Source organism: Amblyomma americanum, chromosome 2 (assembly GCF_052857255.1).
Source record: "Amblyomma americanum isolate KBUSLIRL-KWMA chromosome 2, ASM5285725v1, whole genome shotgun sequence".
Lineage (NCBI taxonomy): Eukaryota > Metazoa > Arthropoda > Arachnida > Ixodida > Ixodidae > Amblyomma > Amblyomma americanum.
This window is the reverse complement of record NC_135498.1, coordinates 110,122,602-110,149,164: the sequence shown is the minus strand read 5'-3', so window position 1 is coordinate 110,149,164 and position 26,563 is coordinate 110,122,602. Positions and strand designations below refer to the sequence as shown.

Below are 26,563 nucleotides of genomic sequence, written 5' to 3'. Positions count from 1 at the left end.
AACATGATTTCGTAGATTGTGGAGCAGTTTTTAAACTCCTCTCTAGGGGTGTGCTTGGTGCATGATGGCCTTAACTGCCCAAGTGCTTTTAAACTCAACACAACACAACACAGCTCCTGTCTAGTCTGAATATTTTTCGACAGTGAAATACATACTAGGTTGCTGTCCTTACCCTACGCATAAATGTACTCCTTGAACGCAGAGAACCGGCGTTGAAGATTGTACACTAAGAAAAACTTGCAGGGGACACCCACCTAGTGCCTGAGATATCCCATCCTAGCGAAACATTCAAATACCTTTTTGTACTTGTTTGGATATCCAGTTTGGTTGATATTAGGGACACGAACTTCTTATGAATACGGTATATATAGATGCCCTGATAGGTTATACGGCTGAAATTCCAACCTGCTTACAATACGGCCATTTATTTGAACTGTTTCATTCCGCTTGGATAATGTTGGCGACAAAGAATGGGTGAGTGGATATAAGATATCTGCAACGTGGTCCGTTCATTGTTGTTTCTTGTGCGTCTGTGAACGCAGATTCAAAATTGAACGAAGAAATATTATTTGACGTGCAGGAGCCACTGGCTATAAAAAAGAGGGTCTTAGATTTGGGATTTACAAGCTCGTAGAAATTCTTGAGGACGTATGCTCAATATTGTCACGCAGTGCTAACGGCAGTCGAAGGAGCAATGAAGACGGACAAATGGTCTTCTAAAAGAATACTGTTTATTGGGGCTGACTTGCGCCCACAATGGACTGAATCACTCGGCGGTGGCGTAGCAACAATCGTGCTCGGCGGTCGTCAAACAGAATGCCCGCCGCTGTCGGCCGTTCTCAATTTAGAGCTGATAGCGAACTTTCGAGATAAAGCGTGAAAAGTTACTAGACCATTACGCAACAACGTAGAATCAGCTCTGCCTGGCTGCGATCAATCGAGATAAATCTAATCGCGTCTTGCGTCGCAAACAAAGCGATAAAGTGGTGTGGCGGCAGATCTGAAGAACGAACAAACACTGCAAATAATCGCGGCATTACAAGCATCGAACCGATGCATAAAAACAAATAATACGACAAGTAAGAGATAAAACAGATCTTGCGAAAATAGAGTATGGAAATGCAGCGTCCTATAGCGCGCATAATACGGCTTCAGACGGACTACATGGACGACTTCTGGTCGTACGCGGCGTCGCTGGGATGCAGTCATTGCGTCCGGGATGACTTCATAGTGCAGTTCACCTAGCCGAAGAACCTTGTACGGGCCGAAATAGCGCCGCAAAAGCTTTGTACTCAATCCACGGCTGCGAATGGGCGTCCAAACCCAAACTTGGTCTCCTGGCTTGTACTCTGCGTTGCGTCTTCGTAAGTTGTAGCGTCTGGCATCGGACCGGTGCTGATCTTTGATCCGTAATCGGGCAAGTCATCATGTTTCTCGCTTTGAAGGTAGGCGGCAATGCCGACGTTCTCTTCTTCTGTAACGTTTGACAGCCTGGCGTCTAGCGTGGTAGTGGCCTCCGTGCCATGGACGAGCCTAAGAGGCGTCATCTGGGTGGTCTCCTGCACTGCGGTGTTGTAGGCGAAGGCGACGTAACTCAAGATGACATCCCAGGTTTTGTGTTCGGCATTAACATACATGGCGAGCATATCGGCGATGGTTTAGTTCAGGCGCTCGGCCAGTCCGCTGGTCTGCGGATGGTATGCAGTTGTCCTCCAGCGGCTGGTTTGGCTGTAACGCAGGATGGCTTGCGTTAGTTCCGCCATGAATGATGTTCCTCTGTCCGTGATGCGCACATCGGGGGCGCTGTGTCGAACAAGAATGCACTCCTCGAAAAATTTGGCCACTTCTGCTGCTATTCCGTTCGCTAGAGCTTTCGTCTCGGCGCAGCGGGTCAGGTATTCGGTCGCTATGATGATCCACTAATTTCTAGATGTTGACGTTAGAAAAGGGCCAAGCAAGTCCATGCCGATCTGCTGAAAGGACTTTGTGGGAGGTTCAACGGGGTTCAGAAATCCTGCTGGTCGTGTGGGAGGAGTCTTTCGTCGCTGACAATCTCAGCAGGTTTTCACTTAGTGTGCCGCATCGGCAGACAGTCGGGGCCAATAATACTTGTCTTGAATGCGGCGGAGAGTGCAAGTAAACCAGTGATGTCCAGCTGTCGGCCCGTCGTGTGAAGCCTGTAGAACTTCTTCGCGCAGACAAGTAGGTACAACAAGGAGGTAGGCTGTTTTGTTCGCTGTAAAGTTCTTCTTCACAAGGACCTCATTCTGCACACAGAAGGAACACAGTCCTCGCTTGAATGAAGCTGGGGGTGAAGAAACCTTGCCTTCCAGGTACTCGATGAGGACATTTAGTTCGGCGTCCGAGCGTTGCTGCTGAGCAAAGAGCTGGGGCTGATGGGTCATAGGAAGGCGTCCTCATCGTCGTCCGGCGGTGGTGCATCTACGGGGGCTCGTTTGAGGCAACCGGTGTCAGAGTCCTTGCGTCCGGACTTGTATTCGACGGTGACGTCAAACTCTTGGAGACGCAGACTCCATCGAGCGAGTCGGCCAGAGGGGTCCTTCAAATTGGCTAGCCAGCACAGTGCGAGGTGTTCGCTGACCACCTTGAACGGTCGTCTGTATAGGTAGGGGCGGATTTTTGACGTAGCCGAGATGATGGCAAGGCATTCCTTCTCAGTTGTCGAATAGTTCGCCTCTGCCTTGGAAATGAAACGGCTAGTGTACGGGGTGATTTTCTCCGGCTCGTTTCTTTTTTGAACGAGGACGGCGTCTAGACCCACGCTGCTTCCGTCGGTATGAACTTCAGTATCGGCGTTTTCATCAAAATGTGCGAGGATCAGTGGGGACTGTAAGCGACGCTGAAGTTCCTTCAAGGCTTCTGCTTGCGGCGCTTCCCATTTGAACGGCACTTTTGCCTTCGTCAGTTGAGTAAGTTGCTCGGCCATGCGCGAAAATTTTTCCACAAATCGTCGGTAATATGAGCACAGTTCGAGAAACCTGCGCACTGCTTTCGTGTCGGCCGGTGTTGGAAACTGTTCAATGCCAGTTGTTTTCTGCGGGACTGTGCGTACTCCCTCCTTGCTAACGATGTGGCCTAGAAACAGCAGCTCTTAGGCAAAGGTGCACTTCTCTGCTTTCAAGGTTCGACCAGACGACTTGATGGCGTCTACTACTGTTCGAAACTTTTGAGGTGCTCTTCAAAGTTCGAGCCGAAGACAACGACGTCATCTAAATATACCAGACAAATTTTCCACTTGAGACCTACCAGCACTGTATCCTTTACTCACTGAAACGTCGCTGGTTGTGAGCAGAGACCAAATGACATCACCTTGAACTCAAACAGCTCATCCGGAGTGATGGATTCTGTCTTTTCGCGATCTTTTTTTAGACTTCAATTTGCCAGTAGCCGCTCTTGAGGTCCATCGATGAGAAATATTTGGCGTTGCAGAGGCGGTCCAGTGTGTCGTCCATGCCTTGGAGGGGGCCGACGTCCTTCTTTGTTATGTTGTTCAGGCGGTGGTAATCGACGCAAAATCGAAGTTCGCCGTCTTTCTTTCTCACTAGAACAATCGGTGCCGCCCATGGGCTGTTTGAGAGCTGGATGGCGTCGTCGTGAAGCATTTCGTCGACTTGGTCCCGGATTGCTTGTCGGTCTCGCGGTGACACACAGTAGGGGCTTTGACGGAGAGGTCGGACGTGTTGGTCTGTTATAATGCGATGCTTGGCAATTGGCGTTTGTCGGACCTTCGCGATGTCGAAAAACACACACTGTAGCTTCGAAGCAGATTGCGGATCTGGTCTTGTCTGTTCCGGTGCAGGGCTGGGTTGATGTCGAAAGTGGGCGAGTTCTCTTGGTCAGGCGAATCTTCTGCCTAGGGGTCGGAGAGGGCTAAGGAGTCTCCTACGTCAGATATTTCATCGAAGAAAGCAATCGTCCTTTCTCTGTTACTGTGCCGGTATGGCATTCTTCGCTGAAGTTAGTCAGCAGTACTTCGGCCTTGCCATTGCGGAAATGTGCGATACCTCTTGCGATGCTGATTCCTCGGTGTAGAAGCAAGTGCACAATCCCCTCGATGATGGTTTCAGCGTGAATGGCTTTTGTTGCTCCTACGGTTACGATACCGCTGGAACTGGGTGGGACGCTCACTTCTTCCTCCAGGATACTGAGGGCAACGTGATTTTCCCGAGTTTTCAACGAAGCGACGGCTTCGTATATCGAAAACGTGATCAGCTTGGATCGCAGGTCGATGATCGCCTCATGCTCATTAAGGAAATCCATACCCAAGATCAGTTCGCGGGAGCATTCCGGTAGCACAACAATAGTCGCAGGATAGGTATATCCTTTGACAGTCACTCGCACTGTGCATCGTCCTGATGGCGTAATGAGGTGGCCCTCTTCAATGCGAATTTACGGGCCGTCCCTAGCCGTTGTGACGTTTCTAAGCTGCGCAGCGAAGGTTGCATTCAGCATCGAATAATCGGCTCCAGCGTCTACTAGAGCGGTAACTTTCCGGCTGTCGATAGTCACTTCTAAGTCGGAGGTCCTGTATCTTTCATTGCTTGTCCCTCTTGGCGTCGGGTCACTGCTTCGTCGCGTATGCGAGTCACGGGTGGGGCATGTGGTCGAAGCTTTTCTGGGTGGCGGCGTTGTTTTGAAGGCAGTTTGCGTCGTGGTCGGGGTTGTCATTTTGTGCGGCTTCGGTGTAGCGAGTGTAGGTTCTTCATGCGGTGTCGCGGGTGCAGCGTCCTCATGGGGTGTGGTCAGTGGAAGATCTTCGGCGTTTCACTCTTGAGCAACCTCACCTCCAGAGGATGCTGTCTTTAGTTTCCCCTACCGGGCCGGGAGACCTTCCTCGTACCGCGGCTGCGTAGCTGCGGCGTGGCGACGCAAAGCGCGAGGTTGACGGCGATGGTGAGCGCGAAAAGCGGTTCGGCGTGTACTCCTCTCGACGCAGGTACTCGTCGATTTCCTGCGAACGTTGTCCGAAGAGTGGTCGTGGGGCGTTAACGGCAAATCTCTTCGAAGACCGATACGTCGGTACGGGCAGTGACGAAGAATATGGCCGGCCTCACCGCAATGAAAGCACAACGGCCGGTTGTCGGAAGTCCTCCAGGCGTCGTATTTCCTGGGGCCTGAGCGTCGAGCGTAGGCTGGGCGGGCGGAGGCAGGGAGGTGGCGTTCGGAAACAAGTTGTTCATGTCGGACAGGATGCAGGGGTTGTCGTTGGGGCTGAGGAGTCCTTTCTGCAACGGCGTAGGGCATGGCCTGGGGTTCTGTGGCCGCCGGAGTGCCAAGTGCCTGTTGCACTTCTTTCCGTACCACATCCATCAGAGTCACTGCTTGTGGCTGTGGGGAGGATGCAGTAATCGGCGTAGCTCCTCTCGGACGATTTCGCGGATAACTTCCAGCAAGATGTCGCTGGAATTGCCGCCGCTGTCTGCCGTGCTAAATTTAAAGCCGATAGCGAACTTTCGAGATAAAGCGTTAAGAGTTACTAGAACATTCTGGAACAACGTGGAATCAGCGCTGCCTGGCGGTGATCAATCGAGATAAATCTAGTCGCGTCATGCGTCGGAAAGAAAGTGATAAGGGTGTGTGGCGGCAGATTTGAAGAACGAACAAACATTGCAAATATTTGCGGCAATATTTTGGTGCCATGTTACTTAGGCGTTGTATCGTTTCTGTAACCTGATCTGTGTTTCACATTTGCTTTTTGTTAGACATGCTCGCCATGACAGCGTCCAATACCAGGCAGACTTTACCTTTCAAAATGTCAGCACTGGTCCAAGCAACTACTCAACTGTAAGCTGCTGTAATCATGTTGTTCTTGACGCCTAACCCTCAGAACCTGTGAATGAGAATGCAAATATTTTTCGCGTAGGCCGAACAAGTTTTTCTTTTGGGCCCACAATTGACTTCAGAAAAATTTATTGCTGTTTAATGAATAATCATAATTTTTTTATTAGGAACATTGAAAATCATCAAGGAGTTCTTGCGGAAAACTCTCGGATATAGAGGCAGATGGGACATCCGCTTGTCCTTCCAAGATGTCACAGGGGAATAATTGGGTGTTAGTGTTGTCATTTCATTAAGCTCCACCTTAAGGCTAGGGTTATGTATGTGCAATTTTGCATTATCTGCTTCACATTCATAGATTCCTGGCAGTGATCCTCCTAGCATCTGCTGTCGCAGTAGTGGAGCAGTTAAGAGATGCGCCACTGCCCTGAGATGGCCGGTGCTCTCATCGGTTTATAATAGCCAGGCTGCTATTTCCGAAGAAACTGTCGCGAGCAATTATTAACTGCCCCTGCCGATGGGCAGGTTTTGATTACTCCACATAATCACGTGATCTAGGTGGGCCACTTGCCAGTTAAGTTCCTCCTGTGAAGATTTTTCAGGGATTTTTCGTTCACGCTGAACGATACTGACGCCGATGACGTCGGCGTTTATGCGACACGAGCTGTTTTGCGCAATCGCTTTAGTAATGAACAAAATAATTTCTTACAGGTCATGCCCGAGACGAAGTCAAAGTGAGGTTCGGGATTCAGGACTGGCATTCCATGTTGCCTAAAAAAGAAAGCAGAAAATGAGTGAGAAACTGATGTCAGCATCTTACGGATGCTGGAGATTGCATTAAACACGAAGAGGTTCCAGAAATTACAGCTAAATGCAAGACCAGGCGCAATCTACGGCCGTTTTAATTTACAGCCGTCATTCAATCACGATCATTACTCGGCAAAAGACATTATCAAGTAACCAGTGTCCATAACTGGTTTCAATCTTCGTTCAGCAAAAAATTCTTGTGTTGTCATTCAAAATTCTCAAATGAAAGCAGTAGCAGTTTGGCAAAAAAACGAAAGGTCGAGTGTACAACGGCATTTAAACGAGGAATGTCTTACACTGCGACAGCACGGGCGCCACTAAAGGCTTCCTTGCGCTGTGTGGTATCGCTGCAAGTTAAAGATTCCCAGGTGGTCGAAGTTATTACGGAACCGTCCTATACGGCAACTCTTCTTTGAAGGAGAGAGAACTTTATTTGTATAAAGTATTTACGCATGGTGGTTCACCCAGATCAGGGAAACCATTAGCGAATACGAACCCCCAGGCCTGACCGATCAGCTGGCGCTAAAGAGGGAGCTCTGTGTGAGCCAACTTCGCCTCGCACTGGTCATAGCTAAGTTCCTGTGAACAGTACGCTTTACTTTGCTTCGGGCAGTTCCGAACAATGTGGAGGATGTTTGAAATCCCTCATGCCATTGTTGGGTATTACGCGGGCCCGACCCTATTGCGTCGAGCTAAGTTTGGCAGTGTGCGGGCTTGCATGTTTCCCCATATAGCGGATTCCTGACGAGTGAGGTCTTTGTGGGGGGATGTGTATTTCCTGCAACTAAGTAGGTGGTAGTCTATTATTTCGCCGCATGTTAATGGAGACGAAGGTTCGTATGTGGACGGCGACGGGGCTCGGAATGTATGGCCTCGAGCTATCCTGTCCACCGCCTCATTGCTCTCTATGACTTCTTGGGCAGGGATCCACAGAATACTGTGTCTGGTGTGTGTACCGGGACTGTGATTCCTCTATATCTGGGCGGCCGCTTGGCAGACTTTCCCATTAACGTACGCCTTGCAGGCTTGCTGTGAGTAGCTCAAGATTGTAGCCATTTGCTTTGTGATCTAAGCGTGCTTGATGGCAAGCGCGATTGCGACTTCGTCACTGTACGCTCCGCTGTTTCGGCTTTGAACCGTGGCGCTGGCTCTCTGCTCAGCAAGGTTGGTTGTGACGGTTGCTGCCGCAGCCGCCCGACCTTGGTAGGGGCACACTCCAGTGTAAAGAATATTTGCTTTGCGAAGTGTGACCTTTGATTCCCATCAACGCCGCTTGCCTCACGGTGCGGTTTAGGTATCGGCCAAGAAAAGCGAGTTACTGAACCTCTCCTTTTCTTAAAACCGAGAGTGTATTTACCCCACGAATAAGATTAGTGCAGTTACCAGTCTATTCTCATTTGCAATCTACAGCCTCCAATGGGTTAGAAGAAAGCAAAAGCGCGCAACTAGCTCACCTTGTCGTGAGAAAGAAAAAAAAACACGTGCGCAGGCTAAAATATTGTTTCTAGCTTGCTTTTGTGTTTTTCTCACTTAGCTGGGTTTAGATTTCCACAGGCAAAAGCAAGCCAGTTATGAGCCTTTCATTTCCTCAAATCCATTGGAGACCACTTCTAGCACCGTTTTCCAGCTGTGAATAAGGCTTGGCAAGGAACTAGGCTTTAATTTGCTTCGTCAAAGTGCGCCTGGTCAGTGCCGGGATAAGGACTGAAACGGGCAGTCTATGGTACAGAACGGCGCTATCGATCAGGCGGGCGCGTATTGTCGTGCACAGCGCTCTATAAACCCTCTCTACACTCCAGCCGCACGCAGTGCTAGGTCAATCTCGGCCGCGGCACCCGCGTAATTGTTACCAAACGGACCTCCCCGAGATCACGCTGCCGGCCATGCTTTTGTAGGGAAAGCTACACTAGGCTAGGCAGCGGCAGATTTCGGGTAAGCGTCGCAAATCACTACTGCGCATGTGCTGCTAGTTGCACCGAGCCACAGGTGTTCCGCCGCTGCGCCGTGACTTTCCTCCGAATCCAAATTTCATTTTTCAATTCCCTTATTCTGACTTTCTTCTTTAACTCCCTCCTTTGTTATTTCCCTTAAGGCGCGGTTCGATTGGCCACAGAGATACGTAGGACACAGCGCCATTTTTTTCCCTCAAAAGCCAAACAAAACAAGTGAGCCGCCGGTGTTCATTGGGTTAATTGGCGTTGCAAAGTTATAGAGGTCTTTCAATTTCTCAAAAGAAAAGGCGCGCAACTGGCTCCCTGGTTCAGTGAACATCTTAATCTCACTTCTCACTTTCATACGTGGCGTGGCGTTTGTGTCCACCTGCAAAAAACCTGCTTTAATTGCATTTCGCTACGGGATTGGCAGCGGGCCCACCCTGCCACCCTGGCAGGTGAAGTTAATACTTGCTCGTGAGAGGCTGACCGCCCAATGAACGCTGCGACCTATTGCTGCAGTGCCGCGTGTCTGCCACAACGTTGTCAGCGCTAAACCATGCTGCCCACATCTCACACCACCGACACGTACCTCAAAGCGCAACGGACGCGTCCACTGACCAAGGGAGCGAGCTATGCGTCCTTCGTTTGCACAAAATTATCAGTCTAGCATGTTGTCAACGCCCGCCCCAATGAACACACTGAACGCCAACAGCTTTCGCTTTGTATATATTGGATTAGCTGAGCTAATTCACATTTATTGCTATAGGTTAAGCATAACTTCAGAATGAACCGTACTTGAGAGTACTACATTATGCTGGCTTTTCACGGTGGCGCCATTTCGCAAGATGCACGCAATAACTTGTTCACTAGCCATTAGTACTGAATCCGATACTCTAATGTGCAGTACATTGTGCTGTGTTTTATCGTATAGAATGATTTACGGTCGACTGCGATCCATGTGACGCAGCTTCTCACAATCTAGCGTCCCAGTGATATCCGCAATCCGTGCAGGATCCCTCCATCACTCAAAAAGAGCGGCACGCAAAGGCGGCATTTCGAAAGAGATGTATAGCTAGTTGGTTTTCTGGAAAAGTACGCACACTTTTTAGCGCAAACAAAACATTACACAGAAAGAAACAGACAGTTTTTGACGTAACAACCATGGTATATATAATAAACCCACAGGCCTGCGCAGGCGCAGCCTAACAAGTGACCTAGAAACTAACCAGTAAAAATGTCATCACACTGGACGCGATAGAAAATTCTCCTGAGCATTGTAGAGGGCAAATGAAGTGTCACTAACGCAATCTGATCCCGCTTATAAAAATTGTCTCCAATGTTTCACGAGAGGTTTTTTGATAACTTCTGCCTCGGACTGAAATGCAACACAAACGCGGTTAACAAGATGTACTAGCAATGCAGTGGTCAACAAGATTCGTGCCCTCCCTATTAGAGAAATCTTTTGCATTCCCCCGAGAAAAGTCGTTAACGCAATGCCCTGTCACGCAAAGCCACAGAAAGCGCGCCGGCTGAGATGGCGTGTTTAGGAAATTTTTGCTTTCCGCCTGCCGGTGTGGACATCTTTCAACATATGCTTCGGTATCGGAGCTACTTTCGTTTTATTTCTTTGTAGTTTCTCAAGGAATTATCTAGAATCCAGGGCTCGTATGTCCGCTGTCGTGCCTACAGGCCTAAGGAGGGCGTGGCCGGCTTGTGTTTGTTTGAGTCGGACTGTTTGCGATATGAGGACTGCTTCCTGGAGTTCGCAATATTTGCTGAAAAGGCCAAGAGCGTGAAGGTTTTCTGTTGAGGTGCTGGGCGGAATATTAAGCTCCATTTTGTGTGCCCGTCTTATGATGATGTCAATCTGTTGCTTTCCTGTTTCGTTGTCTTGTGAAAAGGAAGTCCGTACGTTATTCTAGTGAGGTCTATCGCTTGGACTAATCGCATTGTGTCCCCCTTCTAGCATGAGTTGGAGATGTCGCATGATACGACTAATCATGCGGGTTCTTTGAGTAATGGTGGTTTTAAGTTTTCGAAAGGTGTGGTTAGTGTGGAGGTTGCTCTGGATCGAAAGTCCAAGTAACTGCATAAGCTCTACTTTCTTTGAGGGCCGCCGTTCTACCGTAAAGTTGATCGGTCCCGGTGATATGTATCATGAATTATGAATCCGTACTACTTCGCACTTCTCTAGGGAGCAATGAACACCGCTTTAAGAGGCGAAACATTCCACGACTTGTGCTGCTTCCTGTAGCGTTGTTTGGTAGTGGCCTAAGAAGCCCTTAGTGGTTTATATCATTTTATGATCAGCATACAACGTATATTCGATATTGGAGAGTGTTTGGAGTTGCTGAGCGTGCTTGAGCATCGCTATGTTTAATAGCAAGGGTGATATGATTGAGCTCTGCGGCGTGCCTTTGTGTGGCACTTTTCGAGCCTCGAAGCGTGTTTGGCCTAAGCCTATCATCGCTGTGCGTCTCGTGCGGAATATGCGTACGTAGAAAAATACTTTTTCGCCACAGTTAAGGTCGATGATGCTTGAAGGATTGCTTCTTGCGAAATGTTACCAAATGCGACCGTTAGATCGAGGGTCAGAATGAGGTGTTCATAACCTTTGGGGATATTTCGGAGGACCTATTCTCTTATTAGGAGAAAAGGGTCTTGAGCCGAGAGGCTCGGCCGAAAACCAATCATGGTAGAGAGAAAAAGGTTGTTGTCCTAGATGTAAGTTTGAAAGCGGGTGTGTGCGACCCTTTCGTAGAGTTTGCTTCCGCTAGACGTTAAGGAAATGGGGCATAGCGCATCCAACATATGCTTCTTGCCTGATTTTGGAATGGTGATAATGGCAGCGTGTCGCCAGTCCTAAGGCACTACTCCTTTGCCCCATAGCTCATTGTTGAGGTAGTCCGTGAGAGCCTGAATATGACCCCAACTGAGATAACTAATCATAGAATTTGTTATCTTGTCTTCTCCGGGGGCAGTGTTTTGCTGCCAAGCGTGAACTGCCGCTCGGACCTCTGCCACTGTAATAGAGGCGTCCAGTGTAGGTTTGGGCTGGCCGGTGTAATGAAGCGTACAGGGAGGGATGAGAGTGTCGCCTACATAGCGCGTCCACAGAGTTTCCGTCAGCGCCTCACCCGTGCTAGAGAATTGATTAGAAAAATTTTGAAACGTTCGGTTTGTAGCCGTTTTGGTTTTGTCGGGTTCAATCATACTGCGAAGGATTGCCCATGTCTGGGCTGTGCTGAGTGTGCCCTTAAAGAATAAATTGAACTGGGCCCAATTTTGTATGGCCAATTGTGGCAAGTATTCTTGAGATTCCACCGTGAGTTCTCTGTTGAGACGTTGATGTTTACAGCGTTTAATGAATTTTTCTCTATCTTCCCATAACTGGACGAAATGGCGATCTATATCTGGCGCCGTGACTGTACGCTTGATCACTTGAGTGCGGGTTGCGTGTGCTTCCCTCAAGTGTGTTGTCCATTCTCTGATGTTAGTGATCCCTTCTTTGGCGACAGGGTTTTTTCGGAAGTTGTACCAATTTGTGACTTTGGCTTTTCCGAGTATTCTCCTGAGCTTGCACGTGGAGATGGCTGTACCAATGATAAAGTGTCCGGCGAATGTTTGTCTGTTCTTCCTTCGTCCGTGTTTTTTCGTGCGCCAGAACGATGCATCATAATGCTCCCTAAACCCTCGCCTAGATGTGTCCAGGTTACCCTGTGGACATATTTCGCGAAGGAGATTTCCAGTGTGGTGTCTCCACAAACGCTGTTCCCTATGCTGGTGGGTGTAGCGAGGTTCGTGGCCAGGTCGATACCTTCCCTGTGTGTTGCTTCTAAGAGTGAAGAATCTTTTGGAGTGTGTCATAGCCCCAAGCCGTGTGAGCTTGATTTCATGTCCCCTACTATAACAAGTTAGAGTTACCCGCTTTCTTGGAGCATGCTTGTTTGATTTTGTGAAATCGCGCATGTATTGCTCTCGGCGGTCTGTAGAGGTTGGCATTGAAGGTGCTGTTAGAAAGAGATCATATGTCCATGAGATGCAGCGAAGCTTCGATCATCAGTTGGCTAGGCTGTTTACAGCTGGCTACCGAAGAAAATGCGCCTGAAGAAAATGAAGCTCGCGGACTGATAACAGAGACCGGAAATGGATCCACAAGGGTGCACAAGGTCACCCTCAACTTAAAAAAAGTGGCTAATTAGTTTGATATGCCGATGGTTTCTTCAATCCCCGAAAAAACCCGTTCAATTGTGCGGCCGCTTCACATGCGAAGACAAAAACGGGTACGTCATAAGAACCAGGGCGCACTTAACATATTGTTAAGTGCGCCGTGAACAGTTTATGAGATCGCCTTCTCTTGCGGCAAAGCGTACATCGGCCACACAGGGAGCTGCATTAACGATCGGCTCAGGGAACATGCAAAAGACCTGGCTAATACTGAGCGCACGAATCTTGTTGACCAATGCTTTGCTTCTATATCATGGGAACCGCGTTTCCGTTACGTGTCAATCCTAGACACTAGTGATCAAAACACCGCCCGTGAAACCTTGGAGGCACTTTTTATAAGAGAGATCAGATTGTGTGGGTGACACTTCAGTTGCCCTCTACAATACTGAGGGGAGTTTTCTATCGCGTATAGTGTGCTGACATTTTTGCTGACTAGTTTCCACCTACTTTATAGAATTCGCCTGCGCAGGCCTGTGGATATATATGCCGTGGTTTTTTGCTCAATAAATCCGTTGCATGTTAGCTTTCGTGCTTGCTGTTTCTGTGGCCTGTCTTCTTTGCGCTAAAAATATGCACACTTCGGCATTTCGAACATGTGGATTTTAAAGAGGGCATTTCTTGCTGCCAGCACCCATGCTATGTGTGTAAACAACATTCTCTTTGGTTAAGCCTTTTCAGAAGCTCGGGAAAGCTAGGTGCCTAAAGCCAAATATAGCGTCAACAGATCATCTAGGATAGTATTTACACCCACAAAGCTCGTTCTTCAACTCGTCCCTGTGAGCACTAAAATTTTGAGGTGATTGGAACAGAGACCTTGGCAGGGATAGTCGCCGGTAGCCGAGACGCGGAAAGATTTAACCCACACAACCTTTCGCGTTTTTCTACGCCATTAACATACATAATAGGCACAGAGAGGTGGAGGAATCCCGCATCACTCGATATAAGAAGAGTCTGCAGTATATTGCGCCTGCGTTTGGTGAAGCAACCTATGTACAATTTTCTTTTGCGTCACAGTTAATAAATCAGTTCAGTTCGAATTTGTCCTTCTCGAAAGCAAGATCAAGCTTCAAATATTCGGAGTGCAGCCGCTTTCCTCTTGGTTTCGACAACTGGACTGTTTTGGCTCTATCGGACACCAAAAAACCATGTGATATTGAACCCTGGGTCCTTAAAGGGTATTCCTTTTCGCCGCTGTGCCGCTCGATATTAGTTCAGGACGGCCTTGCTACACTACTATTCGCGCCGATGCAAAAAGCCCTCTGTATGCGTGGCCGCAGGAAGTATGCCAACCTACGAGTAGCTGAATAGGCGCAGTCCAGCTCTTTTCAGGTGCTTCATAATTCTTTGTAAAGCAGAAAACGACGCCTGCAAATTATGAACTCATTAGATGCATTGCCAGGATACCTCATCTGACCGACACTAACGTTCTCTATGTGGGCCCTGGGTTCTTATTATTCTTGAGTCGCAAAATTATTACAGTGAAACACAGACTAACCCCAATTGTTGTCCTGTTGGTAATATTTCAAGTACGTGTCATACCTCAGCTCCATGTATTGCATCCACTGTACCACCTAAACTTACAAGGTCGTGTCGAGCCACTACATACGCTCTTCTTTTCTCAGCTGAAAAAAAGACATTTGCCTTCGTACAAGCCGCTATGCGCGCAATATACAGAACCGCTTGCGGCCTTCAACGCAAAAGTTTTGCCCTAAACAAATGATGAAGTTCCCACCAGGCGCCTCTGAATTAATACGAAGAATTTTTCTTCCGCTCGCGCATATTGCACACAAAGACTGCCTGATTAATACTTGTTCAATACAGCTCTAATATTAGATGCGTCGAAGCGCGCACTCCCTTTTATCTCTCTACTAGCGTCATAGCGGATTAATTTTTTGTTGCGTCACCAGTGGAACCTGGATGCGACAAAAATCGGTCCGTCAGTCTGAAGCCTCAGTCGACAGGCGGCACAGAGAAAGTAATCTCCACCTTCATGGGAAAGCAGTATGAGAGAGAGTGGGAGAGGAAAGACGAAGAGAAGGTAATAGGCAGGCGGGAGAGAAAGGAGAGAGTGTGCGGTGTGGCAGACTGACTGCTCTATTGGATTGGATTTCATGGAGGGAGTGGATTCACGCCACCTCCTCGTGCGGCCTGAACCAGTCAGCGTAAGCGACTCCTGGGTCCAAGGGAAACACTAATGCTAACCCATACTCTTCCGTATCAATCGCAATAATTTTTACGGTTCAGTGGGCTTCATTTCCTTTCTGAAGGCGGCACAAAATTGTGATGGAAAGAACGTTACTGTTCTAATGAGACGAACCACATAAAAAACATGACATGCGCATCTCCTGTCTTTTACATAGTGGATAGTCTTTTTAGCGCAATAACGTTATTTTAGTCATGACGCTATTACTTAAGACGCTATTGTGGCCGCAGGGAAGAGCGCGCACCCGTGGGCGAACCTTGTTGAGCCTCTGTGCGTTCCTCGAACAGACGGGCTTGACGTCCCGTCTGTTCTCCGCCATGTAGTTACTCGCAGTGATCGAACGGTGCGCGAGTTCTACCATGGACGATTAACAACTGGACGCTCCACTCCAGTTGTAGTCAACGTAGTGCTGTGCACGTGTGTTTTTATTGCTCCACCATGAACTATTCACGCGCATAACCTGGACATATTTCTTATTGTGTAATAAGTTTGTGTATATTACCTCTCTCACAATCGTTTCTTTCTGTCCTCTCAACTCTTTCATTTTAATTCTCCATTCCGCCTGCTATCCTTTATTTCCGCTGCCCCAGCTCAGGTGCTTCAGTATCGACGGCAGATGCCGGGTCAGGAAAAATCTTTTCCTTCCTTTTTAATATTACTTTAATAAAACCATTCACTAGTTACTACTAGTCATGACCCATCACCAACTCGCCCAACTTTCTGCCATACTATAGCACAAAATCAACCTATAAGTAATTTAATCACACCAGAAAAATCAACCAAAAAATGCGCCAACCTATGATTTATCGTGCTACCTTAAAGTGGCCATTCATACAATGACCAGCTGTGCCGGACGACAGATCACCCTTTCGTTCCTTACTTTTTTTCGCAGAAGGTATGTTAGCGCATTTTGTTTTCCGGATGTAGATATACGTGTTGAGAGCAAAGGTGAGCGAAAATATGCAAAAATAGGATTCGATGTCGCAATTTAGGTACTATATACGAAGCGTTATATCTAGTTATAGAAATTTTCGTACAAAATGGAAGGACTTCTATTCTGCTGAATGCCTGCTACACAAAAACAGCGCCAGTCATCTAGAGAGAAGCGCTTTGCGTTAGATCAAAGAGTACGAGAAAACCTGTAATAAGAGGCTCGGAAACCATTGAGTACCTCTTGGACTTCCGCACATGAACTAAGTTTGTAACGCGACATTCTACCCGGAGTTCCCGGGTTCGAACCCGACCGCCGCGGCTGCGTTTTGACGGAGGCAAAACGCTAAGGCGCCCGTGTGCTGTGCGATGTCAGTGCGCGTTAAAGACCCCCGGTGGTCGAAGTTATACCGCGGCCCTCCACTACGGCACCTCTCACTAGCTTTCTTCATTCACTCCCTCCTTTATTCCTTCCCTTACGGCGCGGTTCAGGTGTTCAACGATATATGAGACAGATTCTGCGCCGTTTCCTATCGCAAAAACCAATTAAATTAAAAAAAAAAACATTCTACTCAGAAGTACTTACGGCGGACAAGTTCAGCGCACACGGCGACGAAATGGCTGCAGCAACCGTTGCTTTCGAGTTAGAATGCGAAAAAAGTTAGCTTAAGACCTGGCATTCCGGAATATTTCTTTCCTTTCGACATGTCAATGGTTCACTTTTTCTTTTTATACAAATTCCTCACAGGACATACAAACAATTTTCTCAACGTTCAGGCCCCTGATAACAGTTCTAGCTGCAGATTGGGTATACCTTTGACGCTGCCATCACCTGCAATGCGAAGGCTACGGATGAACAATTTTTAACAAACAGCTGCTTTGCCATAAATAGGGGACATGAAGGTATATAGAGCAAAACAAAGGATAATACAACAGACGCAGGGGATTATCGACGCCACGCCGCCTTCTTATGCTCAGCAGCATAAATCGCCATTTTTAGGTGGCAAACACATCGCGTGCAATTGCCATATAATGCCTGAACTGAGTTTTGTCATTCCTATTGTAACGTATTCTTCGCTTTTTGTGTGGCGGCTGTTTAAAATTGAGCAGAAATAGTATTCCAAAAAATTTTTTGCGCCGCTGCTGCTTCGAACACTATTGAAATTTAAAATTGATTTCTGAGGACAGGCAATAGAGCACTAAGTCTCGTATATCGCAGTGCACTTTAAAAATGCCCAGCTGGTGGAAATTATTCTGTAGCCCTTCACTACGGCACCCCTTTCTTTCTTTCTTCGTGCACTCTCCCCTTATCCCTTCCCTTACGGTGCGGTTCAGATTTCCGCAATATATGAGACAGATAATGCGCCATTTCCTTTTCCCAAAAATCAACTATAATTTTTATTAATATTACTTTTATAATATCTTTAACATGCAGTGACATCGCACAGCACACGGACGCCTTAGCGTTTCGCCTCCATCGAAACACGGCCGCCGCGGCTGGGGTAGAATCTGGGCTCACTAACGACTGAGCCACCGCGGCGGATCACACTGCTTAAAAAAATCTTACTTTCTGTATTCTTGTTTATTGTAGTTGCAGGCGAAGATTTTGGACAGCAGGACGACGTGTGTAAGAAAGCCTCCTTCAGCGTCGTTGTCCCAATCGGGCAAAGGGTTACCGCAGGCCTGCATAGAATTTCGATAAATTAGCCCTCCCCACAACAGATGCACCCAACAGTTATTTGTACTTTAGAATTTGTATTGAAAATCTGTGACACTAAGTGCACCATTTGTGATAGAGTAATTTTTTTTAAATAAATAAACCTACAACTGCTGGTAGAGTGCACTTTGGTCATGCAAACGAAGGCGTGTTAGAGACACTAGCTAACTTGGCTGGTGCACCAGCACATTAAGCCATTTTGAAAGCAAACAATGACAATCTAATGATTGAGTTGCTTGTTACTGCCTGACCCGCATGCGAACTAAATGCAAAGCATGGTTTTTAAAATAAAGGAGTTGTGTTACCGGTAGAGTAGAAGGCACCTCGCTTGAATAAACAAGGACTGGCGTAATCGAAATATTTGGGGGTTCAGTTAGAGATTTGGGCTGCGGTAAGTCAGATCTTCGAAGCTGACTGTTTTCGTAGCGGTCGTCGGCACTACCGCCCTAGTCCAGGCAACATGGTCACGCGCGAGCCACCAGCGCCGAATCATGCGACATCATGAGACACCCGTCACTGCGCTCTCTTCTTTTCGGCAGCAAAGGTGATCAGGGACCTTGGGCTTTTTGAACCCATGAAGCATGCTGAGTGCGATCGTTTTTCCCGCGCGTCGTCAGTGCGCAATCACGCCATTTTTCAAGATGTCGCCTCCTGGTATAAGCATTTTTCGCATCCTAACACACACTTTCGGGCGTCAGGCACTCAAGAGAATTTACAAGACTTAGGAAAACATTTCGCAGCGTGTGCTTTGTAGAACTGTGATTATGCAAAATCAACTAAAAATACCGCGCAAAATCTCGTATTTATTAAATTGACTTTTGCGAACGCACATTACACCCCACGTTGGGTCGCGTCTTAGCCTGGCCGCATTGCAAATCTTGTACATTCCTTTAAACCTCTCCGTTTGACCTTGGCAATCAAAGTGTTTCTAACGTAATAAAAGTCGAGGTGGGCAAAGCAGTCACTTTTTATTGAGTATCATTGGGGTTCAGATACTCCACGCGAGTTCGAGGTACGAAAAATAACGCCCTACAGAGATGTTTTACGAGGACAGTCGCAAAATATAGAATCCCTATAACAAGGGCAGCAGAGGAAGCAAAGTATCCCATTACGCCAGATAACAAATATCGGATTCCAGCATTCAGATTTCTGAAAACGGCTTGCTTTTGCTAAGTACAGTCTGGTGCCCTTGCAACGCTAGCAAATAACGCATACTTACAAAGTAATCGTCCGAATGTTTCTTCGTGTCTGCGAAGTAGAAGAATTCCAAGGCCTGTAAGTCGGCGCCAAGCTGCAAAAGCGAGTGAACAATGAAAATGGCAGGGCCGTGCACTAGTTGGCCAAATATTTTTCACACAGAAATACTGCGCAGTAGAAACAGCAACAAAACAAGAGAACAAGCCAGAGGCGTCCCCTCAATACGCTTCTGCGTCATGTTTTCTCCACGTTTAATTGCGCTTAACAGGGCAGGTAGAAACAATAGGTTCTTTTTTGTTTCTCCATTTTTTCGATGGCTGTTTCACGTGCGAGTGGACGACGTGGCACATTGTTTCCAAAAGGTAAAGGGGAGATGGAACGCAGTCGTTGTGGAGAACTAACCTAAGTATGCAAAGTTCTAAATATAGAACAAGCTGTATTGGTGCTTGCGTCATTGCAAAAATAACATACACCTGCCACAGCCGTCTGGGCCCACGCCTAGCTATGAGAATATGAAAGAAATCTGTAGCTACTCATTGAACTATGAATACTCGTTTTAGCGTAAACCATTTAGGCATTGCTGGCGTCAATAGTTGACACAGCACAAATGTTCTTTGCCAGGTAGTTCCTCTGGTATTCGTTTTGCTACCGCCATTGCGTTTTCGACATTTCCTATAAGTTTTGCAGTCTAAGGTACAAGGAGCAGCACACTGATGGGCTTGACAGAAGCAGCCGAGATTTAGAATACTTGTACATATACCGGCTGTTATCTCTTTTAATTATCTTTTTAGCTAGCAAAGTCAGGCGCCTAGTTGTAACTAGAGACTTGTAGCCGGTCGTCAGTAATAGCCGCTTCAGTTTTCAGAATTTCAAAAACGCGATAAGCCTTGCCGCTGTGGCTCGACAAAATTTGGCTTAACCAGCTTACTACTTAAGGTGATTCACATAATTTATTTATCAGGAAGCTCTTTTTAAAGGTGTTTACGTGAGGCACGAATGCGAGCTTTCTTTTGAAGTTTATGCCTAAAAATTTATGTTTATTACGGAAGTACAATTTCCTTTAAGTACAGCGTGGGATTAATCTGCAAACCTCTGTTCGGCGAGAAAGTAACAGCAGCTGCTATTGTGGAGAAAACTTAGAACCAGCTTATTCTTCTCAAATGGCTACTTTGTTCAGTGCACGTTAACGACTTATAACAATTTGCGATATACATAATGGAATTTAGGATTATTTTAGACATATGAATATCATATTTAGTGTATAAGGGTGGTCTATGGTTGATGAGGATTTAACGTCCCAAAGCAACTCAGGCTATGAGGGACGCCGTAGTGACGGTTTCTGAAAATTTCGACCTCCTGGGGTTCGTTAACGCGCACTGACATCGCACAGTACAAGGGCCTCTAGAATATAGAGAGCAGAGTAATATACACATCAGCGGTACCCCATTTTCCGGAACGAAGCTTCTAGAATGAGTCGAACCCAGGCGGATACCAAAAGTCTGCTAGGTCGAGCAAATTCCTAAGCACGAAGTCGTATCGTATGCCTAATCCGTACCAAAGAAAACTGCCAGACAGTGTTGTTTTTGACTGAACTCTTCCCGGGCTGTGTATTCAAAGCGGAAGACGTGGTCAGTTGATGAACGTGCTTTTTTCGACCTACGTTGATGGGTGTTAAGAAGTTCACGGGATCGGAGTGTATAGATTGACCTATTATTCAACAGATTTTCTAAATGTCTGGCAGGACAGCTCGTGAGTGCTATCAGCTAGTAACTTCCAGCAGAGGTTAGCAAATTTGCAGATTTCAGGAATGGAATTATTAAGGCTTTTCATGTTTCTGAATGGCGGACAAGGATTTCATAACGTGTTTCATTAGACTTGGGTGCTGTGGGTTTGCCGGTGGACCATAATGTACTGATTTCCAACGGTGTAGTCATGTTATTGTCATGTTGGTTTGTACTGCCACTTTTCGGCAGTGATTTCTTCTGTTGCGTTATAGAACAGAACTAGGAACTTAAGAGAATTGTTCCCTAATATGCCTGCCTGTTTGCAAATATTTTTGTGCACAACGATCTCTCCTAAACAGATTTCTAAAAGAACAAATGCTTAATTTCATTTAGAACATGTTCTGACGTTTCTTTGGATGTAACTGAGCTATTTATGTATTGTACTTAGCTTTGCCAAAAAGTTTTTTTAAGCATTGCGACGAACGTGCCCTGTTTTGGCACCCACCTTTTTAACATGTGTGAGATTTTCGTGTGTTAGATATTTTTTTAGAAAACTCCGCAGGCTTTTTTTGTTTCTTTTTTTTGCAGCTCTGCATTCATGTGTGTACCAGAAGGCGATATTTTGTCGCACTGCTTCTGATGATTGCAGAACAGCTTGGCGTGCAGCTGCAGTGTTGCAGGTTGTGAATATTTCGTTCAGTTCGTCGACACAAAGACTATCGGAAAATATTGGATCCAGACTGGCCTTTTATCGAAACAGTGGCCAGTAGGCTGGGTGCAGTATACAACGGCTGAGTTTGCCAGGGAAGGTTAAGGGTGAGGATTATATGGTGATTACCACGGGAAGGTGATCACTTGTAGGGGTTGTCGAGAACATCCCACTTAAATTCAGTACGAACAGAAGGTGAACTGAAGCCGAAACTAAACAGCTCATTTTATCTCAGTTAAGGAAGCAGTAAGTGCTCTTGCCTGCACTGAGTAGGCAGACATTCTCTGATCAAAATAATCTACATACAGACTTTAGTATCTATCTGTCCACTTCCCAATAGGAAGAGTACGCATTAGGATTACTCCCTGATATGGCTCTAATAACTGATTACAAAACAATTCGAGATGACCGTGCGTTAGAGGTGTGGTTGAAGATACACTGAGCACATTGTTCTAGATTTAAAACGAAGAATGGTGACTTCAGCTTCTCCATATTTTCTTTTAAGCTTGTTTTCTTGGGTTGAAACGCCACTCTGGACTTCAATATCAACGCCTCCAGAGAGTCTTTTCGCCTGCTCATTGACACGTCGAATGAATTTTTTTAAATATTTTCATTTAAATTATATTTTATATTAGATTTTAAATTCGTCTCCTGTCGACACACTGCTAAGGGACAGAAAATTTTAGAGGCCCGTTACACCGGTATAGTGTTTTCTTATTCCACATCAGTTCCAGGAATTGGGAACACCATGATAATACAGGGCTGATATATTCAGAAACTTAGGTCAATGCTTTTTTTGGGGGCCCATTGCTGGGATTTTTTTCTTTTTCTCAAGAGAGAGCTCCACCGTCTCTCGGGCGCAGGCAAACTCTGATTCGTGTCTGTATATCTTAGGAGGCGTTGAGATTCTGAGAACGCCGGTGCACGTGCCAACGCCACCACGGAGTCCAACTCCCCCACCAGTCGTAATGGAAAGTAATGCAGAGAACGGCATGGAAAGCCTTTTACGCAGCATACAAAATCAAATATAACAAATGCAGTCGCAAATGCAGCAGAAACAGCAGGAAAACCAGTATTTCCCAGCTATATCAAAAGCCAAACTATTCAAAAAATTACAAGCGAAGCCCGGGATAGGCTTTACAACGAAAGAAGATTTGGGAACGAAAAACAAACTAGCAACAATAAGACAACGACATGGCAGGCAACAGCGAACTAATTATCTGGCAGTAGAACTTTCGGGGTTACCGGCGCAATCAGGGACTACTGAAGCAATTCATATACACGCAGGGCTCACCGCCTGATAATTCTCTTACAAGAAACTAATATATCTCCGATTTTAAAAGGATACCAGTGCCCGGAAAATGGACGCACGGCAACTCTAATTAACAACCACCTAGTAACCATAGCGCATGACGAAATTGAGGACACGGGGATAGAGCACGTTATAACGGAAGTTATTCCCAAAAGGAAGCATAAAGCCAAAAGCACTTTTAAAATAAACCTATATAGCCCACCCAGACAGAAGAGATGCAATTTCAATAAGCTTTTCATGGAGGTGGGAAGATTAGCTAAATCGACCACTCTGCTTATCGCGGGAGACTTCAACGCGAGAGACCCCAGCTGGGGCTACCCGAAAGGAGAGAAAAAAGGACAACTAATCTGTATAGCAGCGGAAAATGCAAACTGCACCCTACTAACAGATGAGAACCAACCAACGCGACTAGGGAACAGCGTTAGCCCAGACACGTGCCCAGACCTAACTTTTGTCAGAGGAGCGCGGCAGATCGAATTGGAGAACTTGCTGGAGAACCTGGGAAGTGACCACTATGTAATCAAGGTCACCCTTGAAGCAGATAATACTAAAAGAAAGATTGCAACCACCCACATAACAGACTGGGACGCTTTCCGGGGCGATTGTGGGCAGATGCAAGGCGCAATCACCTCAACAGAGGAATGGAGCAAGCAGCTGAAAGAGTTGCAGGAACAAAACACGCAAGAGATGCACAGAACGGAAGTCACACCGGAAGTGGATCCGAGGCTGCTTAGGATATGGGAAGCAATGCGAGGGCTCACAAAGAGATGGAAAAGAAAGAAGCTTAACAGGAAGCTACGACTCAAGATCGCAGAGGTCACCAAGAAGGCAGAGGAGTATGCGGCACACGTGGCCAGACAGGGGTGGGAGCAGTTTAGCAGCTCTCGGAACGGCACCCTTAGCACGGCCAGAACGTGGAGGATACTCAAAGCCCACATGGATCCAAAAAAGACCTAAGCAGAAAGTAGGAAAGCAATCCAGAGGCTGGTCCACAACAGCAAAGAGTCAGATGAAGAGATCCTGGAGGCGGTCAAGAAGAAGTGCTATGGCACAGACAAACCGCAAGGGTACCAAGGAGAATATCAAGGGGAGGAGAACCTGCACCTCGACAGGCCGATAACCAATGAAGAGGTTTATGCGGCCATCAGGTCGGTTACCAGAAACACAGCAGCCGGAGCCGATAAAATCAAACTCGCAAATTCGCAACCTCAGCGATGAAGCGGTGATGCAACTCACAGACTACCTGAATACACTGTGGACAGAAGGCACACTGCCACGGGATTGGAAGCATGCAGAAGTTGTGGTGATTCCCAAGCCAGGCAAGAAGTTGGAGATAAACAATTTGCGCCCTATCTCGCTCACGTCGTGACTAGGAAAGCTTTTTGAGAGAGTCATCACAAGGAGAATACAACAATACCTGGAAGATGAAGATCTGTACCCGCACTGTATGTTCGGCTTCAGAACAAATCTACCGACGCCGGAAATCCTGTTACAGATCAAGGAGGAAGTCGCAGAAGCCGCCCCAAAACAGGAAAGAACATCATCATGGCACTGGACATCAAGGGCGCGTTCGATAACCTCAGCCATGACGCTATCATGGAAGGGCTAACCACCACCAACTGCGGAAGAGTACACGACTACGTAAGGGCCTTCCTGTCAAACCGTACAGCTATGGTTGGACTGGGGGACCTAGGCAGCAAGGTCTTTGAAACACCAAACAAAGGCACCCCCCAAGGCTCTGTGAACTCGCCGGTCCTCTTCAACATAACCATAATTGGGCTAGGCAGACAGCTGAGCCAGATAGAGGGGAGACAGCACGCTATGTACGCCGATGATATAACGATCTGGATCAGCCAGGGCTCCCCAGGGCAAAAACAAGATCTCCTGCAGCAGGCAGCCACATGCGTGGAAAACTACGTCAGAGAGAGAGGCCTGGCATGCTCCAACGAGAAGTCGGTAATTCTACGAGTGGACAAGAGACCATCCAAAGAAATATACAACATAAAAATTGAAGGGGAGGTCCTCCCGGAACGCAACATGATCAGAGCGTTGGGAATGTGGATCCAAGGCAGCGGGAAGTGCAGCCACACCCTAAGCCTTCTCCAAAAATCAATGCAACCGGTCAGCAGAATGATAACCAGAGTATCACAGAGAAGATTTGGCTTGAAGGAGAGTGACACGATCAAGTTAGTCAAGAGCCTGGTGGTCAGCCGCAAAACATCCTCACTCCCCTACCACAAGATGACACAGCACGAAAAAGAACAAGCAGACACTTTAATCAGGAAGGCTTTCAAGACGGCCCTAAATCTACCAAGAATTACGTCAAAAGAGAAGCTCCTCAAGTTGGGAGTTCACAATAACTTTGACGAGCTTAAGGAAGCTCAAAGAAGGGCCCAAATGTACAGGCTCCAGCAGTCAACCACGGGCCGAGCGCTCCTCCGAACGCTGGGCTACTTAAGTGAAGAAGTGGAAGATAGGGTTGCGGGCATACCTGATAACATTCGCCAAACACTCAGGGTGTGCCCAATCCCTCGCAACATGGACCCTAATCTGTACGCAGAGAGAAGGGCTGCGAGAGCAGAGTATGTAGAAAAGCACTTAGCTGAAAAAACAAATGTAGTATACACAGATGTGGCTTTGCATCGATGGAACAGAACCACGAAGAAAGAGTAGTATCCGTGGTGGTGAACCATCAAGGGGACCTTGTCACCAGTATATCACAGAGCGGCTGCAAAGTATCCGACGCAGAAGAAGCTTCTGTTGCGCTAGCAGTAGCTGAAGGATACCGCAGAAATAAATCGCTCACAATAATCACTCACTCCAAAAAAGCATGCAGGCACTACACTAATGGTAGGATCAGCAAGGAAGCGCTACGCATCATCCTCCAGGCGGGACCCCCGAACAAATAAATTCAGCACAAAATTTTCTGGGTGCCGGGGCACACCGGGGTGACTGGGAATCAGAGGGCCGACGATCTAGCTCGCGAGCTTACCAACCGAGCAGATACATCAAGTGACCCTTCGTGAACCATCGTACGCAGAAATCCTAGATCACTACAGAGGACATAGGATAGCGTATCCTCCACCACACCAGCTATTAACGCAATATGAGGCAGTCGGTTGGCGTAGACTGCAAATAGGAAGCTTTCATAACTTACACATATTTCACAAAATGTTTCCGAACCAGTACGCGGACAGATACAAGTGGTGTGAAGCCACCCCCACTTTATACCATATTACATGGGAGTGTAAAAACAATTATTCAATCCATAAACTAAAAGAGCCCAATGCAGAACAGTGGGAGAACCTGCTCACGCGCAGCGTGCTGGCGGTCCAAAAAGGACTGGTCCAGCATGCTTATGAGGTAGCAAGACTCAGTGGGGCCCTGGAATAAGGGCACCACCCCTGGAAGACTCGGAACTTTAACATCAAGACAACCGGGTCCCACTGAATCGACCAATTTTTGGCGCCAATAAAGTTTTTTTTTCTCTCTCTCTCTCTGCAAACGCAAGGAGAGAGGGATTTTGGGCTTCTCCTAAACGTGGGAAACCTTGCGGGCTGCCTACTTGGTGGCTGGCGGGCCTTTTCTCCGGGTTGGCATACCAGCTTTCGCTGTGTCTTTCCATACAGTATTGCTTATGGCAGCCTCAGTCTCACTGTGTGTGAGCTGGGCAGGTGCCCGAGACCGGTTTGGTATACCGCGCCCACGCACCACATCACCAAAGCTTGTATGGGCGGCAAAATAAAAAACGCACTGGGTCATTGTGTAAAGCCTTGTTACGTGCTTAAATGTAATACTTCCTTTCGTCTTTACGGTAATTATTTCCTTTTCTTCCAGGCAGGACACGGCTTGAATAAGCAGCGCGAGGAGTCAGAGTAAGTTTTATCATTATTGCTTTTCCTTTTTGTTTACTGTGAACGATGTGTTTCCTTGAGAGAGCTGTTATCTCTTTGGTAAAGAACTCAGAGGTAATTTGGGTGCACCCCCTTTTCAAAGGGGAATCA

At 47.1% G+C, this 26,563-nt stretch overlaps 1 protein-coding gene across 1 annotated transcript in view; it reads right to left on the bottom strand.

Annotated features, from left to right (window-relative positions):
- The window catches only part of LOC144119988 (uncharacterized), a 161,699-nt gene that overhangs the window by 42,924 nt on the left and 92,212 nt on the right, over positions 1-26,563 (bottom strand). Inside the window, exons 13-15 of the mRNA XM_077652477.1 lie at positions 18,837-18,908; positions 17,468-17,583; positions 6,509-6,570 (exon numbers count right to left, since the gene is read on the bottom strand). Of these exons, the coding sequence (XP_077508603.1) occupies positions 6,509-6,570; positions 17,468-17,583; positions 18,837-18,908 (250 nt within the window). The remainder of the gene's footprint in view (positions 1-6,508; positions 6,571-17,467; positions 17,584-18,836; positions 18,909-26,563) is intronic.